Genomic DNA, 20637 nt, shown 5'->3' on the forward strand with positions numbered 1-20637 from the left:
GTCACAGTATGATGTCATAATAGACCATTCTAGAACATTTGTGATGTCACAGTATGATGACATAATCAAACATTCTAGAATATTTGTGATGTCACAATATGTCATAATAGAACATTCTAGAACATTTGTGATGTCACAGTATGATGTCATAATCAAGCATTCTAGAACATTTGTGATGTCACAGTATGATGTCATAATCAAACATTCTAGAACATTTGTGTATCTATTCAACAATTATCTCAGAAGATCTCATTGTGCATCTTGAAACAGTACTGAACAGATAGACTAAACAACATAGATTGAAGCCTGCATTTCTCAACCAAGGTGCCTTGCCGACCGTTTTGCTGTGGAAAGAGACAATAGAGACAATACAGACCCTCTCCCGTTGGCCGGCGGTGCACAGGCATCACCCACACTTTCACAATTTCCCCGTGTGGAATTGTCTAGTTATATTTTATAGTGTATCTATAGTGTATATAGATACTGGACTGTATAGGACTGTGAAGCTATGTATCCCCCACCCTGTACCCCCCCCCCCCCATGCTGCTTTGACACCCGAATTTCCCCAAGGGGATTAATAAAGGATCATCTTATCTTATCTTATTTTACCCTAGTTTATTTCCACTTGCAATGTTAGCTAATGCAATGGCTGACAGGAAATTCACTTGGGTCCAAACTGTTCCCTAGTATAGAAGCTAACATGTAATAGAATAGAATGGAACATACTGCACAATAGTATATTTGAATTAAAGCTGCAGTCAGCGATTCTAATCCAATATACTTTTTTGTCAAATTCAACTAATATCTCTGTGTGAGCGCTGAAAAAGAATCCTGTGTTTGTACCCAGCCATGGCCCTGTAAATAGGAAACAAAGTGGCTAGATAGAATAGAATAAAACAAGATAAGATCTTGAAGAGAAGATAAGTCACTTCAAAGCACATTAAGTCATTTTGAGTGGTCCTACTGATTGATACTGTTGATATGCAACATTGCATTCTGCTGGGGCGTAACAGAGAGAGAGAGAGAGAGAGAGAGAGAGAGAGAGAGAGAGAGAGAGAGAGAGAGAGAGAGAGAGAGAGAGAGAGAGAGAGAGAGAGGCAAGAGAGGCAAGAGAGACAGACAGAGGACCACAGAGAGACTGATATTGTAGCTCGTGTATCACAAGTCTGTGGTGTCAGTGAGGGCAGGTTAAGGTGTGTAAGCTCTTGAGTCTTTGTGTGTGTGTGTGTGTGTGTGTTACAGACCATCCTTTGGTTAGCTGTACGTACTGTACCGAGTTAAGCTGTGTGTCTGTGTGTCTGTCTCTGTGTGCGTCACTGACTGTCTCAATCGATTTCAAATTGACCGAGGGGTCCTCCTCCCCTAATGGCCATGGAGGGGTCCCGACGGCACTCCGGTGAGTTTGACTTCTTCTGTGTGTGTGTGTGTGTGTGTGTGTGTGTGTGTGTGTGTGTGTGTGTGTGTGTGTGTGTGTGTGTGTGTGTGTGTGTGTGTGTGTGTGTGTGTGTGTGTGTGTGTGTGTGTGTGTGTGTGTGTGTGTGTGTGTGTGTGTGTGTGTGTGAGACAGAGATAAAGACTTGTGTCTATGTGTGAGCCCCCCTCTTACAATAATATTTGCATGTTTGGTGCATGCTTTGCATTCCAGAAATACGTTCATCCATCTCTTATTGTTATTGTGTATGCATGTGCATGTATCCATCTGTAGATTAATGTGTATGTGTGTGCATGCCTGTGTTTTTAGTCTGTTACCATCATTATGCAACTGTGTGTGTGTGTGTGTGTGTGTGTGTGTGTGTGTGTGTGTGTGTGTGTGTGTGTGTGTGTGTGTGTGTGTGTGTGTGTGTGTGTGTGTGTGTATATAAGACAAGTGTGTTTATGGGCATATGTGTCAATTAAGTGCATGTCCCCCAGTCTGTTGTCAGTGTGTGTGTGTGTGTGTGTGTGTGTGTGTGTGTGTGTGTGTGTGTGTGCGTGTGTGTGTGTACCATGTTTGTGTGGGGTTGTTAGGGTTGTTCTCAACTAAAGACATTCATAGTTGACTAATCAGTTAGTTGATTTAAAGGTCACACATTATGAAGAATGGGTTTGTCATACTCTTGGTATGGATCTGGCAGTCTGAAATGTTATATGTAGGCGCTGGAGAAAATGACACATGTGCTCCTTGTCATTTGGCCATTTATGTTGTGTTCGGGTCTACTCTCCTGTGACCCATTTCAAGTTTCAATTATATAATAACTACCCTCTAGTTTTTTTCATTGGAACGAGGCTTCATGATATCCTTCACGATAGCTATATAAACACTACACAACTGATTTTGACCATTTTTGCAAATTCTGAAGGTCTGTTAAAAAAAAGGTGTATAATTTGGTGTGTCTGGGAAGACCCAGCAGTACATTTAAATGTTGTGGGTAACTCTGGGTAAAATTTGGGTCAGTCAAGAAGATTCATCTTTGATCTTTAGACACCCCACCCCCACCTCTCCTTCACGGGAACAATTACTTTTTGCAACGTGCACCTGTTCTCCCAATCCCTCTGGCACCCCTCCCCCCACGGGAACTCACCCCTTCTCACAGAATATGGACACTGATATTCAATTTACCGTAAACACACACATGCATGCACACGCACATGCACGCATGCACACAGCCACACACGCACGCACGCACACACACACACACACACACACACACACACACCCACACACACACGCACGCACACACACACACACACACACACACACACACACACACACACACACACACGCACACACACACACACTCGCACTACAGTGTAGGCTTTGATAATCTTGTGGGGGGCGTGTCATGAGCAACATTGCACAGATTGTCTTGCATGAACGTCTATAAATATCTCTGTCAGGTTCATTTCAGTACTGGGTGGTATGAAGGGATCTGGGAGGGTACTGGGTGGTATGAGGGGATCTGGGAGGGTACTGGGTGGTATGAGGGGATCTGGGAGGGTATGAGGGGATCTGTGAGGATACTGGGTGGTATGAGGGGATCTGGGAGGATACTGGGTGGTATGAGGGGATCTGGGAGGATACTGGGTGGTATGAGGGGATCTGGGAGGATACTGGGTGGTATGAGGGGATCTGGGAGGGTACTGGGTGGTATGAGGTATCTGTTAAAAATAAAGTTGTGTTTTATGATAAAAAGGCTTTATTTTTCAGCTTTTTCTAGCATAAATCTATATGGGTACATTTTGACCTGTAAAAACCTTATTTTTTTTAATACTATTCTAATATTGGTTTATTTTAGTCAGATAACATAATTATAACATAATTATCCACTATCTTCACTCTAGGGAATATAATGAGTGAATTTAATACACTTTTTTATTTAAAGATATGTAGTGTAATGTGTGTTGTGCCCATAAAATAAAATTTAAATAGGATTGTATGGTTATAAAGGCATAATAAGTTAGTTATGATGTAATAAAAATAATATTGGATGATAGACATTTATTTTTAGTTTTTTGGACTGAGTAAAAATGTACCCACGAACACCATGAACAAAAACAGCTTTCGAACACAACACAGGGGTTAAATGATTCAGACTAACAAGCCTGAAGAACAAACAAGTGACCAGCATCAGCTAAATGTTTGTTAAAGGCTGAACAGATCTCCTTTTGTTCAGATATTAAGCACTCATCAAATCTGACATGTGTGGGCAAGGAGACAGTGGCCCTGTTTCTGCTCGAATTCACTGCCCTCCAGAATTTTGTGGGATCTGAATGAGAGCTAGTGATTAAGTCCAAATAACAGTTTGATTTAGCATTTCTCACAGATGATGTGCATTTGTTTCTAATTTGTCTAAATGAGGACCAATTGGACGGATCCCCAGAGTGTCTGGCAAGTGACCAGGCTCTGTTCCTTTCTCTAAATAAAGATGACAATTTGGATGTAAACCACGGGGTTGATCTATCCAAAATCAGGGATTTCAGATGTACAGTAAATATAACTGTGGAAAAGGTACATTTAAACCGTGATCATTAAAATGTATTCAGTTTCTTTTTATAATAGTTTATAATATAAAAGTTTATAATACACTCACCAAAACTAAACCTGCTTGATAAAAAAAAGCTGCTTGATAAGTGCTTCCCCCCAGGTCAAGAGTCTGGGTGTCGTCCTCGACAGCACCCTATCATTCCATTCCCACATCAATAACACCATCCGGTCCGCCTACTTCCACCTTCGCAACATCAACCTCCGCCCTTCACTCACTCCCAACAGCGCCGCAATCCTGGTCCACTCCCTCGTCACTTCCCGCTTGGATTATTGCAACTCCCTTCTCTTTGGTCTCCCCCACAAACTCCTCCATAAGCTCCAACTGGTCCAGAATGCTGCTGCCCGTATAATAACCAGAACCCCTGTCATCAGTCACATCACCCCCGTCCTACTGTCCATGGGGTCAAGAGCCTTCAGCTGCAGCTCTGCCCCCCGCCTCTGGAACTCCCTCCCCCCCGACATCAGGAACATTGACTCCATCATCCCATTTAAAACCCACCTCAAAACCCACCTGTTTAGGCAGGCGTATGTCTGATTTTATTTTTTGTCTGATTTTATTTTTTAATGGATTGTGATTGTAAATGAACTGTTTTTAAATTGTTGTACGGCGACCTTGAGTGCCTTGAAAGGCGCCTTATAAATAAAATGCATTATTATTATTATTATTATTATTATTATTATTATTATTATTATTATTATTATTATTATTATTATTATTATTATTATTATTATCAATAGCTGCAACCTTTTGCAATAGGCCACTCCCATTACCACGCCCCCATTTAGCCAATTGGCACGCACACACACACACACACACACACACACACACACACACACACACACACACACACACACACACACACACACACACACACACACACACACACACACACACACACACACACACACACATTTTTCGTGCGTGCCTGCCATGCATGTGCGTGTGCGTGTGCATCAGTCCTGAAGGATAAGTCCCAGGTCTCCACTGTGTTTGCTCAGTGTCAGCTGACATAAGCCGTACATGTTCAATGGTTTTATAAGAAATTGAGAAAAATATAACATAAAGAGACGATACAATAGAGCAGTTGGGAATGAAATGCCATGCTCAAGGGCACCTCAGCATTATTTATATGGGGAGAGTAACATTAGCAACTCTATTTTCTATACAATAGTGCAGTGCCTGCTCGCAACAGGCAGATTGCTTGGCCCCCAGTATGTCTGTTTGCAGTGTTCTTGAGAACCGCTCAAAGGATCAACTTTGTTGACAGAGTCTGGCTATGGGGCGACAATAATGTGGTCAAGAGGCATGGTTTCTACCTTCAGCCATTAATCAGCGTGGTTTATTATTTGCATGGTAAAGCAGTAGTACATGAGTTCTCCTCTCCGTGAGAGGCAGGTGGGAAAGTGGTAGAGGGGGAGGAGACATCTCCTTAAATACTCTCCACCTGGCGGTAGCATTAGCGGCTCCGCCTATAGCGCCCTCTCGTGGAAACAGTTATGTACAGTCAGTGTAATCCTACATAGAACCTCTAACTTTAACAAACTTCACACTCAACACTCAACACTGCACTTTATTGGGTCCCCAGCAAATACACCCACCAAGTGTAAAGTCAATTGGATGAACAGTTCTCGAGAGAATCGAAGGACAGACAGACAGACAGATTCCTTTCATTTGAATTAGATGGCGTTCCCATTTCCAAAAACGTCCTCACCAGTCCACGGATGTGAACTAATGTCCAACCCAACTTCTGTCTGTCTCTGTGCTTTTAGGCGATGAGTTGAGGAGAGAGTCCAGTCCTTTCATCAACTCAGACAATGACAGAGGGAACTACTATGATGGCAAGAACATGGCCCTGTTTGAGGTAAGAAATTAAAAAAAATATTGATTTAATTTGTATTTATTTTATTTCTTATTTACACATACCTAGGTTTAAATGTATTAAAGCCACAATCCTGAATACCTTTATGTGAAACACCTCATAGACAATAATGCATTGACTCACGGTGAGCCACTCTTCACCTAGTGTCCGCTCACATGCATGACACTTTGCTGAATGCACTAAAGTCTTTGTGTCCTTGTTGACCATATAAATGTGGGGTATTTTCACATACATTCTTGGGCAAGTCTTTTGGAACTTTCTAAACCCATTGTAAAGCAGAATATAGTTGTGTTTACTACAATTATTACCAATATAAACAAACTCTATACAGCCACAAAATTCAGCACAATACAATGATATGAGTCATAGCCAGTCACATCCAGTCATAGCTAAATTAAAACACATCTCCATTCCTATTTATTAATTTTGTTCGGGCTATACCCATTACATTTGGATCATGGATTTGGCTTAACCTTTATGTAGTAATTTATTATTAACTTAATTTTAAACAGAAGGGCTGGATGCTGTACATTATGATACCACTGTGTGTAACATCATGACATGTCATGGGAAACAAGTTATTTCCATGAAAAAGTTCTAGTTCTAGTAAATGTATTTTTTAATGAGAACAGCATTTAATTTGTTAGAAGTAGTAACAACACAAATCCTCTCTCTCTCTCTCTCTCTCTCTCTCTCTCTCTCTCTCTCTCTCTCTCTCTCTCTCTCTCTCTCTCTCTCTCTCTCTCTCTCTCTCTCTCTCTCTCTCTCTCTCTCTATCTGTCTCTCTCTCTATCTCTCTCTCTCTCTTTCCCTTTATCTCTCTATCTGTAGGAGGAGATGGACAGTAACCCCATGGTGTCCTCCCTGCTCAACAAACTGGCCAACTACACCAACCTGTCCCAGGGAGTCAGAGAGCACGAGGAGGCTGAGTACGAGGATGGCATCCGCAGGGTCACCGTCACGGTACGCAACTCGTCTTTGAGACAGTGATATTGATTTGTAGTGAGGGTTTTACAGTGAGAGCTACAACAGGGGTGCTAGGATTGCCAATGTAGGCCGTGGTTGATTGAGCCGACAGGGATTTTGTTATTTGTGGTTACGAATACGATGTGGGTTATGGTTACGATGACAGTTTATTGTTTAAGCCAGTAGGAGGAGTTCTGATGTATTGAGGGTGTTAGGGGTCCGAGTCCCAGTGGGGCCACTCATACTGAACAAAATATAATTCAGTCATTAAGGTGCTTTGAGTAGTAGCTTAACACTTTGGGTGCCAAAGACGAGAAAAGTAGTTTCTGGGCCTAAGTCGTTCAGTGCCAAAAATGAGAAAAGTAGTTTCTGGGTTGTTATTCCTTTTTTTCGATATTTTTATTCATTATCCACCCAGGGAGCCTGTTGTACCATAGGAATGAGTCTGAGGTCCCCAAGGTGCAATACCGGCCGCATCCCGCTAGATGGCGGTATCAAGCACCCTTTGCAACCTTGTATCTTTCTCTGTGGGACGGCCACACGTCTCCGGTTTCATGTTTCCTTGTCGGGCGAGGGCAGCCGTTCTGCCGGTTGTGGTGGATTATGCCGTGGGCCAAATGGACATTGGTTGTACCAGATGGCGATCAAACAATTGGAATATTATTTTTGGAATACTCTCGATCACAGGTAAGAATGGTCTGACTTCAATTTTAGCTTGATCCTGCAATGCTTTTACACCGATCGGGCTGATAAGCGTTTTTAGTGTTCAATGCGAATGCTGTTACTGACAATCGAATAATCAGAAACGACCCCCCCCCCCTTTCATGCATTCATGATGGAACATAAGACCTATGATATAAATTTGATTTCGGGATAATAGCGTATACAGGCAAGAAATGGCAACGTCTATAGTGGAATGGACGTATAGGGCTCTAACTCAGCATTTCATGAATTACCCTAGACAGCTCTAAAACCATACTTATATTCACCACGGTATAACACGGGAACGTATGGATGGATTTTTTTTTATTATTTTTCACATATTGAACGATAGATATTTGATGTCAAATGGGCCATAGTATTGTATCCATAGCTATAATATAGAATATAGTTACAAACAAGGTGACCATTCCCTATCTATCTAGTGGTGGCCTCGCTACAGATGGCTTCGTCTAATAGCTGGCACCCAAAGTGTTAATACTAGAAAAGCCATTCATTCCATGGGACCTCTGATGTGGATATAAACATGACCATGCAGACTGCAGCTCTCTGTGCTAAACAACACAGCCCTAATATAAACATGACCATGCAGACTGCAGCTCTCTGTGCTAAACAACACAGTCCTAATATAAACATACAGTACATGCAGACTGCAGCTCTCTGTGCTAAACAACACAGTCCTAATATAAACATACAGTACATGCAGACTGCAGCTCTCTGTGCTAAACAACACAGTCCTAATATAAACATACAGTACATGCAGACTGCAGCTCTCTGTGCTAAACAACACAGTCCTAATATAAACATACAGTACATGCAGACTGCAGCTCTCTGTGCTAAACAACACAGTCCTAATATAAACATACAGTACATGCAGACTGCAGCTCTCTGTGCTAAACAACACAGCCCTAATATAAACATGACCATGCAGACTGCAGCTCTGTGCTAAACAACACAGCCCTAATATAAACATGACAATGCAGACTGCAGCTCTCAGTGCTAAACAACACAGTCCTAATATAAACATGACCATGCAGACTGCAGCTCTCGGTGCTAAACAACACAGTCCTAATATAAACATGACCATGCAGACTGCAGCTCTCGGTGCTAAACAACACAGCCCTAATATAAACATGACCATGCAGACTGCAGCTCTCTGTGCTAAACAACACAGCCCTAATATAAACATGACCATGCAGACTGCAGCTCTCTGTGCTAAACAACACAGTCCTAATATAAACATGACCATGCAGACTGCAGCTCTCGGTGCTAAACAACACAGTCCTAATATAAACATGACCATGCAGACTGCAGCTCTCGGTGCTAAACAACACAGCCCTAATATAAACATACAGTACATGCAGACTGCAGATGCATGTCAGTGCTAAACACAGTCCTAGCCAATGCAACAGGCACTCAGCTGACAGTCAGCTACATGTAAAGGTTGCGCACCCAATAGCGTCTATGCCTTCTACAACGCTGTTCGGTTTCCGGGTTCCTCTGATTGGCCACTAAGCCCACGTGACCGCACGCTAGCACGCCCCCCTTATCGGCCACTCTCGCGCTGTGAAGCGGAAGCGCCAGCGGGACGAGGCGGTGGTTTCTCCCCGGCTCCGTGCGCCGCTGACTCGGTCCAGCTCCAGCAGCAGCGGCCGTCTTCCGCCTGCGGTATCCTCTCTCCGAGGCGGCTCGTTCTTATTAATCCCCCATTGTTCAGGTCGACATGGTCGCACAAACACCCGTTGGAGGAGTTGTTAGGGATTAGCCTATCCCTGGTCGTGAGTTCTTAATTGATTTAGTTGTGGACCAGTCGGCCGAAAGACGAAGCGGAAGACAGAGTATTTCTCAAACGGAGCTTTTATTCATCAGAGAAGAAGACAGTCACAGTCACCCCGCGCGGGCACATCACCAGTAGACAGTAGAAGAAGGAGGAAGGGCAGAATATCCATATTACATGTCACTTTATACACTCTTGAGAAAGGGGAGGGGGGTGTGTGTGTATGTCTCTGTGTGTGTATGTATGGGTGTTTGTGTGGTGTGTGCTTGTGTGTGTGTGTGTGTGTGTGTACTTGGTCAGAAGAAGGGGGGCTAATTGCTTCCAGATGTAGAAGACCCCTATTCTTGAACAACATCTCCATAACTCCTCATGGGCGACAGCTGGGTGTGCGCGTGTGTACGTGAGTGTGTGTGCGTGTGCACGTGAGTGTGCGTGTGTGTGCGCGTGCATGTGTGTGCGCGTGCATGTGTGTGCACGGGGCCCTGTGTAGAAGGAACCTCTAGCCAGAGGTCATCAGGTCACGCCACATGCAGGGGGAGAGAGACACAGAGAGCAGTGTGCAGCCTAAGCACAGATATCAGATATTACCAGGCATCATCAATGAACTAAATCTATCAATTCCCCCTTTTGACGTTAAATAAAACGTCAACACACAGTTCATTGATCTGTATCCGTCGATTGTCACCTCATTACATACATCACATCTAATACCAGACGGGATAATCAACATCAGGAGAGCAGAGAGAGAGATAGAGGGAGGGGGGGAGAGCGGGAGAGAGAGAGAGAAGAAAGAGAGAAACACAGAATTTGCAACCCAACAGAAGATAGCACGTAACCCCGTCGGACCCCCCTTACTCATTCACCTAACCCAGAGGAACCCCCCCCCTATTTACAGTGCACCCCTGGTCCCGTCTTCTAGGGGATGTGGGTCTCCTCCTGAGCTGGTTCCCGTTCCAGGGTGCGGTCCCCTAGGCAAACGTGCCTCCTCCGGTCCGCTGCCTTCCCAGTGTCTCAGACTGTCCCCTCCACCTCTCGCCGGCCGGCCCCACCGTCACTCCAACTCAGCTCAGTGTCACTCCTGCTGTCGCTTCCCCCGTTCTAGTCGTGGATGAACTGCGTGTCGTAGACGACGATCAGCGGTGATTGATCTGCGGTCTCCGCGGTGCCTGGCTGCGGTGTTCCTCTCCGGTGCTGCGGTGGTCATCTCCGGCCTCTCGCACAGCTGCCATCTCCTCCGGTCGCCTCTCATCCTGGCCCGTCTGTCCTTCGTCTCCTCCTGCCTGTCATCTGGTCGTCTGGTGGTCTGGTCACGGACGTCTGAGGGGCTGCTGGTATCTCACCCCTGGTTCAGACGCGCTGCAGACAGCTGGTAGTGACTGCTGGATCCTCTGCATCGTCTTCTCCTCCTCCGCGTCTCCATTCCCCGTTCCGTCCTTGGTTGCGGCTGGCCCACATCAATTCTCACTCCGGAACCTCCATTTGTTAGGGATTAGCCTATCCCTGGTCGTGAGTTCTTAATTGATTTAGTTGTGGACCAGTCGGCCGAAAGACGAAGCGGAAGACAGAGTATTTCTCAAACGGAGCTTTTATTCATCAGAGAAGAAGACAGTCACAGTCACCCCGCGCGGGCACATCACCAGTAGACAGTAGAAGAAGGAGGAAGGGCAGAATATCCATATTACATGTCACTTTATACACTCTTGAGAAAGGGGAGGGGGGTGTGTGTGTATGTCTCTGTGTGTGTATGTATGGGTGTTTGTGTGGTGTGTGCTTGTGTGTGTGTGTGTGTGTGTGTGTGTGCTTGGTCAGAAGAAGGGGGGCTAATTGCTTCCAGATGTAGAAGACCCCTATTCTTGAACAACATCTCCATAACTCCTCATGGGCGACAGCTGGGTGTGCGCGTGTGTACGTGAGTGTGTGTGCGTGTGCACGTGAGTGTGCGTGCGTGTGCGCGTGCATGTGTGTGCGCGTGCATGTGTGTGCACGGGGCCCTGTGTAGAAGGAACCTCTAGCCAGAGGTCATCAGGTCACGCCACATGCAGGGGGAGAGAGACACAGAGAGCAGTGTGCAGCCTAAGCACAGATATCAGATATTACCAGGCATCATCAATGAACTAAATCTATCAGAGTAGTGGGGGAGAAGAAGAGGAATATTTTTAAATAGCAAGAATTATCAACTGGCAACTCTGTGCTCGTCAGACATGTTAATGTCATGTCGATATTAATTGAAAATGGGGGACCCTGATGTAAACAAGACAAACGTCTTTCTCTGGTCTGCATCCCCTTAACAATTGTTCTCCCCCACTACTCCTCCAACGGGTGTTTGTGCGACCATGTCGACCTGAACAATGGGGGATTAATAAGAACGAGCCGCCTCGGAGAGAGGATACCGCAGGCGGAAGACGGCCGCTGGAGCTGGACCGAGTCAGCGGCGCACAGAGTCGGGGAGAAACCACCGCCTCGCCCCGCTGGCGCTTCCGCCGCCTCGCCCCGCTGGCGCTTCCGCTTCACAGCGCGAGAGTGGGCGATAAGGGGGGCGTGCTAGCGCGCGGTCACGTGGGCTTAGTGGCCAATCAGAGGAACCCGGAAACCGAACAGCGTTGTAGAAGGCATAGACGCCACCCAATACCCACACTCACCCATTCATGGAAATAGCTAGACGTGGGAGTAGAGTTGATTACTCGTCTCAGGCTCCTCCCAATTATGGGGGGGATTTCCTGACTCCTTGAGTAGAGCACATGCATTTTGAAAGCTTGTCAGTTTATTTTCTTTATTTTTGCTTTCTGTAATTGGCCACTTTACACCTTTCATTCACATCTCATAGCATCTGAAGTATCTTTCACTTCATTTATATATAATTAGGGATGTCCGATATTATCGGCCGACCGATATTATCGGCCGATATCGGCAGTAAAATGTGATATCGGAAAATATCGGTATCGGTAAAAAAAAAAAAAAAACAATAACAATGTTTTTTTTTTTTTTTTTTTTTTTACATTTATTTAACCTTTATTTACCCAGGCAAGCAAGTAAGAACCAATTCTTATTTTATTTATTGTCAAAAGTATGCATGTTGGTTTAATTCAACAACAAGAGATATGTAATGTTAATTTTTACTTTTTTAATTATCATATTTTGCACAGATAATGCTTACATTTAGAAAGCCTTTTGAATGCATCCAGTGAAATTATTAGTTACCTGAAATTATTCCGTTTTTTTTGGGGGAAACCCTGCATATATCGGTATCGGTTGATATCGGTATCGGTATCGGTATCGAAATTAAGAGTTGGACAATATCGGAATATCGGTATCGGTAAAAAAGCCAATATCGAGCATCCCTATATATAATCTGTGATCGTATAATCTTTACCCTTCTCTCTGCATTGTTTGCATTTTCAGGTGTTCGGTTCTATTAAGGAAAACGCAGACGAGGTGCTCTGAATAAAACAAACTGGTGTGTTTATTTCCATCCTTAATAAAACACAGCTAGGCATCAAACATTGTTAGCACAAGGTCTTCATTGCATATCTAATCGTCTCTTTGGTGAGCGGGCAGTTGGTCCCGCTTCTGATCGGCGGATGTCATCAGACTCGTTTTCTCCGGTGGTGGTGTTGGTCTCGAGTTGTCCATGACAACACGCGGCTTCTTTTTGTGGTTGGTGGTCGCCAAGGCAACCTTGGTTTCGGTGAGTCTCAGCGCTCAGGCAGGAGCGCTTGATTTAGTCTCTCTCCGTGGCGGGATCTCCTGCTATGAGCCTCTCCTCTGTCATCTAGTGTCAGTGGCTCTGCGTCTCCGGCTCGGCTCTCGAGTCTCCGGGTGGTGAGTCTCTCTCCGTCTGTCCAGGTCTGTCTGTGTCGCTCCAGCTCCCTCCTCTGTCTTCTCGCCTGCCCTTTTAATGAGATAGAAAAGACCTTTCCCCTGCCTGTCAGGTGACGTCACCCCGCAATCGGGCTTCCCCATTGGCCAAATTCCTTCTAGTAGGAACTTTCTGTGAGTGACACGTCCTCCTGTTCTGTTGACACAACGTTACACAATAGAATCCGCCTGGCTGTTAGCAGTTAGCCATTCTATTACATTACCTTATTGGGGGATCCTTTCAGCTCCTCTCTCCGTGAACAGAAAATAGAGCATGAGCTGTTTCCATCTACAAACACTTTACCATGCTGTAATTGCTTTTTAGAATAATATGATTATTCTTTATTGTCTAGACAGTGACTAACAGTCTTTTCTTCAGTTCGGTCCACATGTTACTTATGTAATTGAACTATTTAATGTTATATCCTACTGTTTGTATTCCTATTTCAAAGTAATCTTTAATCTAGTTTTAGCTTTATTTGATCACTAAGTATTTTGTTCAGTATTAACATTAATTTACAAATGATGTCTTTGTATTTGGTTCACTTATTGTCAACTTTTCATGCCTGCCAAACCTATTTATCTAAGGTGATTTGGTATGACAGCTCCCTTTTAGTACATTATTGATTGCACTGTTTTCTAAGGACATCTAACTAATCTCTCTGACAAAGCCATCAGTTTTATCTATTTCCTCAAGGTCTAAAACCGTCTAGTCTATCTATTCTATAGTTAATGTATAACTGGTGGCAGTCTGCTTAAATTCCAATATCCTTGAGCCTGTTAAATGTATTTCCTAAAGTCAGTCAAATCGGATGTGTAAGGGGAAATTCCAAATGGTCTGGTGTTTCCTTTCTGACCTCTGGGCCTTAGTCTTCTGACCAGCTGCCGTGTCGTAACCTGAAATTACCTTCCAGTCCTTCCTGGGTTCCAACGGCTGCTCAGCTAGTGTCAACAGACCTCTGACCTCAACTGTATTTTAAGTTCCTGTTCTAAGATAATTAGTTCCTCTTTTATCTCTTACCACCTACTATAAACAAGCCTCGCTTCCTGCCAGATGGTTGGGTGAGGGGCGATGTCCTCTAAATCCTACTCTCTTTAGGCCTGTTGTCACGCCACCATTTCTCTCGGAGCCCCTGTGGCTCGTCTGCCAAATCAGCATTTTGTCTAATATTATTTTGTACAGTTTAGTTGCTATTTTCATGTTTCATTTTGATAAATTCACGACAATCCACCCTTAGTGGGTTTCATAACCCACTATATAGCACCAATATGTTCTAAATTAAACATGTTAAAACCATAATTACCATTTTTGTTAATATTTTCTAAAATTTCAAAAAAATTCAAAATGTACACAAATCTAACTACCAAACCCATTCCCATCTGTACAGTTACAAAATTCATCATTTCACCTACCTTTTCTTCTTGCACAGTTATACACATTATCAGTTATTAATACGACATCCAGTCTAGGTCCGTTTCTTTATACAAAAAGAACATCGTACCATTATCAGCTTTTTTGTTTATGACTATACATTATCCATGTACTTAGCTTCAATGTGTCTGTTTTGTGTAATTGACTCTGCAAGAAAAGATTACTACATCACACCAATAAAAGATTAACACTCTAAACCATCGAGGGAGATTCAAACAAGCAAACATAAATCATCTCTTCTCCTTGAAAAGACCACTGAGGCCTCAATTATTCTTCGCTTTCATCCCTGTCAGTTATCCCTGTTCAAACCTCCTGAGGTCTTTACTGCTAACTCGTTTTGACTGTTTTCTTCTTGTTGTATTTTGTGCTAACCACAGCCTCTTCTTTGTTGTGGGCAGTTCTTGGTACTGCTCCGATTTTCCACAGAAGGAAACGATTTTCCCTCTGTCCTTTTTTTGCATTTTGGATTGTTATTTACAAACACACAATGGATTGGAAGGTCTAATTTTTCGCACAGATACATCTTTACTGTTCTGCATTTGACAATACATTTTTTTCTCCAAATTAGTTATCTATATATTTCACGGCTTCTTAAGTTAGCATTCAATCAAATCACCTTTGTCTCATTTGTTTTTGTGCTGTACTATTTTACTAGATCAAATATCTCAAGTTCAACACAATACTACTTCCACCCTTTGAGAGTGGAATAACCATTTTATTACACTATCAATACCTTGTTTCCAGACAGCCTCCTCGGTCCGGACAGCCAGCTCTAGACGAGGCCAATCACCAACAGAACCTATGTGCATGGCAACAAACCACAGTCCCTTTAAACACACATCCCACACACTCCGCCAGCCCTCAACAAGCCGGTGCAGAGTCTCCCATAAGTAAATTATCAAATTCACATGTCTGCACCCTACATGAAAACTATTTGGCCAATTGCGACCAAAACCTACAGAGCTTACCTATAGACAGAGAAACACGTTTCCCCAACACTTACCATACCCCAAAACGTGACACAACCTCCCAGATTCTACATCTGGACTCTCAATGAGCGGAAAACAAACCATGAACCAGCTCCCGTCCACTCTCAGTTTCCAGCTCATTTATCTCAGACTTTCCTACCAGTCCCGCTGTGTCACCACCACCTGCTATCCCTGACCGGCGAGAGATCCCTCCCAGCCAGCCAGTACCTAAAAATCGAGTGTCAAACAAAAACAAAGAAAATTTCAAACAAACAAAAAATTGTGAGTGCCTTCATGCTACACACCCATCCAACAGAACTAAACTATCATCTAGAGGCATAATTACCCCCGTAAAAACTAAGACAGAAAAATTTAAAATCCAAAAAGAAATAAAAAAGTAATGAAATAATAATGTTTTTTTTTTTTTTTTTTTTAAGTCTCCGTGACCACCCTTGGATCAAGTAAGTATATTCACTACTATAAATAGTCCTTTGTTATTAACTCTGTCTAATATTAAAAATGTTCCATTGTTCCTGTTTAAAACCATCATTTTTGTTAGTACGATTAGCCCATGCAATTTCCAGTTACTTCATCCCTCTACAGCCCCAACTTACCCTTGTTAGTCTTCCAAACCATTTTATTAACTTGCACACCTAATCAAACCTTTTACCCTATCTATGTATCTCCGTTTCTATTTTTATTCTAATCAGTTGCATTTTTCCATTTTTATTTATTAATAGCTCTATTTTCCCGAGCACTTTCAGCTTTGTTTGTGCATTCCCGCTTCGCTCTTATTCAACCTATGACCTTTGCAGACACAACCTCTTTACACTCCTTCTGAGAATGACCCAACATTCCGCAAGTCCAGCAGGTCTATTTTCTGATGGACTCATGCTGTCTGTTGGACTCTCGGCGTCTGTTGGACTCTTGCCGAGCCCGCCACCCTTTGCCACATGATCGAGCGAGATGGCCGATCTCTCCACAATGCCAGCACTCAGCCGATGCCGGCCATCCAGGCGGTCCCAGTTTACCACGACCCCAGCAGTCTCTCGGCTGGCATCCCACAGCTCCCGCCAGGACCACCCTTTTCCGGTCCTCTGGTTGCATGTCCTGTTGCCTGGAGGAGAGAGGGACATACCTGTCCTTTTCTGCTGCCGCTCCTCGGGCCTTTTCTTGTTGGGAGGGGCCTGGAAACTCACCCCTCCTGTGGTTCTGTCTACCCTGTCGCGGCCCAGTTCCCTGTCCGGGCAACGGAGCACAGGGCACTCCTTGATCACGGCGGCCTAGTTCTGCCGCCCGAAGCATGACATCACAAACTGTACCACTCAGCAGTTCATTCCTTTTAGCCAGTTCTTGCTCCAGTCTCTGCATCTCGTGTGCGGCTTGACCAAACGCCCGCTCTGTCTTCATCAAGTCTCGATGAACCGCCTCATGTCGTTCGAACGCTTCTATAAACGCTCTCTGTCTTTCCGGAGAGAGGCACGTCATCCTCTCCTCTTCCTCCACCCTGGCCCTCGCTGGCTGGCTCCTCGTCACCGGCCCACGCCTCTCATCCCGGCTTTGCTCTCGAGGGACGACTGGACATGGGAAACGGGTGGGCTGTAGAAACTGTTCGTGTATAGTTCCATACCTGCTGTCGGTCTCTGTTCCAGCCATACGGCCAGAGTGGACTTCGTGGGACTGCTGTAACAACGCCGCTCTTCTCAGTCTCTTTCTCTGTCCCTTGGTTAAACTGCAGTCGCCTGCAATGGACACTCCAGCATGGATCGGTTCTGGTTGGAGTAATACCGTTGTCTCTGGTTCTCTCTCCTCTGAGACCTCCTGTATTGGAACCAAAGTCATCATTTCAAGTCCTTCTATCGTACTGGTCACATGAGAGAAGTCCATCCTATTCCAATCAATCAGATTATCATCACTGGTAAAGTCTATCTGGGAAATGTCTGCAGAGGTTCTCGGCTTTCTCCCACCATCGGCCATTTCTATATTGCTTTTTTTTATTGCTTTTTTTTTTAATACTACGGGTTGTTGAAACAGACTGATTGTTTACTCTCGTTTCTGTTATTCTATTGTTATTGCATCTAACGCTTCAGTTGTTCCTATCAATGTTCCACTAAGGTGAACTTCCTGTGTAACCGTCATTCTCTCCACTTTCAAACACTCCTGCAATAACCGTTTGAAAAAACAAGTTTCTCCGTCTCTAAAACTATTTCTACCTACTTGAGTTAAAACACTCACACTGTCAAATTTTTACTGTGCAGACAAGGATTGATAACTGGCTTATCATTCATATTTATACCAAGGCTTATATAGCCGTTTCCCCAGTTGGTTATCGAAATCGTCAGAGCCCCATCTGTCCTGCCGAGCACCTGTGCAGAAAGAAAGCAAAAACACCCAAACTTAACATCAGTGGCATTTCCCTTGTCATTTCCACTATCTGTTATGCATTGGAAATGTCGGGCAACACTATACTAATATTTTTAGAGAGATTTGGTGTGACTTGTCTGAATATATCGATACAGCTTAGCTTGTTTTTGTCCGTTCCTCCAACAGGAAAAACTGGAGGTTCCAATCCCTTGTGTGTTCCTTTCATATGATTATCTGGAGAACACAAACATTACTTCCACACAACCTATAAATTCTAACAATTTTAGTCAACCTGGTTAGCCATCTGTTCCAATTTCCTTTTGCTTTGATGAATCAGTCATTCCGATCTCATTTTATACTTTAAATGACCGCTTAGCGTATTGACTAAATATAAATGTAATATTCACTTCGCCTCACACCTTTCATACAACATCAATTTCATTTATACATTCACACACTTACTCTCTTACACACTTCCACTTCCCCCTCACAACACTAAAAAAATCCTTTAGTGTTGTCTCCAGCTTCCAACTACCATCCAGGGAAAAATTTATTTTTAGTAACTTAGATCACTAAACCCCTGACCGTCATATAGCCCAATTGTTCATGTTATTAAACTCATGGACATCAGCACTATACCTACTGCAATATCCTCCCAGATCCTTGAATTCACAAAGACCCGCCCTCTCACAGCCCAAAGCGTTTTCCCTCCAGTTTCGAACCTGAACGGAAACACCCCAAGCTCCTTATCTCAAGGAATATTACAACTCATCCTACCATCACCTGCACCTAGACAGGCCAGCGCTCCTCCGGTACGCACTCCACACACACAATAACAACGCAGTTCAAATAAACATCCACCCAACAACACCCAACATGCCGCAAAGCTAACCCTGCTTCCAAGGACCCCAACTGACGGGTCCACCACCCAACCCAGCAATGGCCTGCAGCATACCCACAATCCATTCTCAGGCAAGCCATCAAGGGGGGGGGGCACACGTGGAGAAAGGAAGGGAGGGAAGGAGAATCACAGGGAGAAATACAAGGAGAGACAGAGGGGGGGGGGGCGGAGGGAAGAGAAAAGGGAGGGAGGGGGAGAGGGATAGAGAGACGGAGGAAGGGGGGGGGGGCTCTCAATTCAACATTAACTATAACAAAAACGTTCTAGAATCAATTAGCAGACTTTACCGTATTGCCTGGTCCAGTTAACCCACAGGACTTCAAACACTATCTTCATCATCTGCTGCCAACTTTAACTTAAATCAAACCCTACTTTACTCAGACTAAAAGAGTCTGCATGGAGTTCCTAATATCTAACACTATACTTTAAATCTTACTGCCGGGGCACTACAACCTGAATAAAAACACCTATGCAAACCTGGCAGCCCAACAGTATCAAGCAGGGAGCTAGAGATAAGGGAGGGGGAGATACCGGGAGGGAGGGAGAGAGGGATAGAGGGAAAGACAGACAGAAGGAGACAAAAGTCCATTGCTCAGCGTACCGATTCTAAGTGAGTCCCTTCCCGTTAAGCAAACTGGCACGAATCCCTAACCCTCAGCTGTGCGCGATCTGAACTAAATACAGACATCTATATCCTCTCTTTACTGGTAGCCACAATACTGTTCGATGAAGGGCTTGAAAACCCACAATGGTACCCATGTTCCTCCGTCAGCCGTTTCCCAGAGCGGTTCTGACGAGTGAAAACAGAGCCTCATTTAACCCGTTCATCAACCAAAAACGCCACTTATCCCCAGACTTTCAATTGTTTCCTTGAACAATTCCTTATTTATAGCTCCATAGTTGCTTATAAACACTTCATCTTTCGCCTCACTACTGTACCGTTCACTCGGATTGCGCCCCTTTTCTTCATTACATTAGTATCGATTCCACCTAGACTAGTCTTACCACATCTGGCATTGTACCCATCTTAGGCATTCTAACCGAACACCCCTCAATACCCCAACCTTAAGTGCTGCGTTGGTGTGCGGCCGAAACCAGAGACAGGTTGTGAATCCTGGTCTCTGGTGTTCTTCCGACACCAACATTTTCCTGGTCCATTACATCATTCACTTCTACCCATAGCAACCCCAATTTGAGACCGCTCGACCTTCACCAATGTAAATGCATCTTTATTACTTACCTATAGTCCCGCTGTCCTCGGCTGCTGAGGCGAAGATTTTAATCAGTCGTAGAGGCTTCGATGAGGGCGAGAATCTCTCGGTCCATTTTCCAGAAGTAGCTTTTCGTCGTCTTCAACCGGCTTTGGTCGAATACAGCACGGGTCATGGACCAATTGAAGTATCTTTCACTTCATTTATATATGATCTGTGATCGTATAATCTTTACCCTTCTCTCTGCATTGTTTGCATTTTCAGGTGTTCGGTTCTATTAAGGAAAACGCAGACGAGGTGCTCTGAATAAAACAAACTGGTGTGTTTATTTCCATCCTTAATAAAACACAGCTAGGCATCAAACATTGTTAGCACAAGGTCTTCATTGCATATCTAATCGTCTCTTTGGTGAGCGGGCAGTTGGTCCCGCTTCTGATCGGCGGATGTCGTCAGACTCGTTTTCTCCGGTGGTGGTGTTGGTGTCGAGTTGTCCATGACAACACGCAGCTTCTTTTTGTGGTTGGTGGTCGCCAAGGCAA

General features: G+C 44.2%; 1 protein-coding gene across 4 annotated transcripts in view; it reads left to right on the top strand.

Moving 5' to 3' along the window:
* Positions 1 to 20637, top strand: part of LOC311239195 (solute carrier family 12 member 7-like) — a 114142-nt gene that overhangs the window by 44248 nt on the left and 49257 nt on the right. For all 4 annotated transcript variants that reach the window (XM_084327477.1, XM_084327478.1, XM_084327479.1 and 1 more), the window contains exons 2-3: positions 5795 to 5886; positions 6736 to 6867. In XM_084327477.1, the coding sequence (XP_084183603.1) occupies positions 5795 to 5886; positions 6736 to 6867 (224 nt within the window). The remainder of the gene's footprint in view (positions 1 to 5794; positions 5887 to 6735; positions 6868 to 20637) is intronic.

This window comes from Notolepis coatsorum (genome assembly GCF_963971535.1).
Source record: "Notolepis coatsorum genome assembly, chromosome: 13".
NCBI lineage: Eukaryota > Metazoa > Chordata > Actinopteri > Aulopiformes > Paralepididae > Notolepis > Notolepis coatsorum.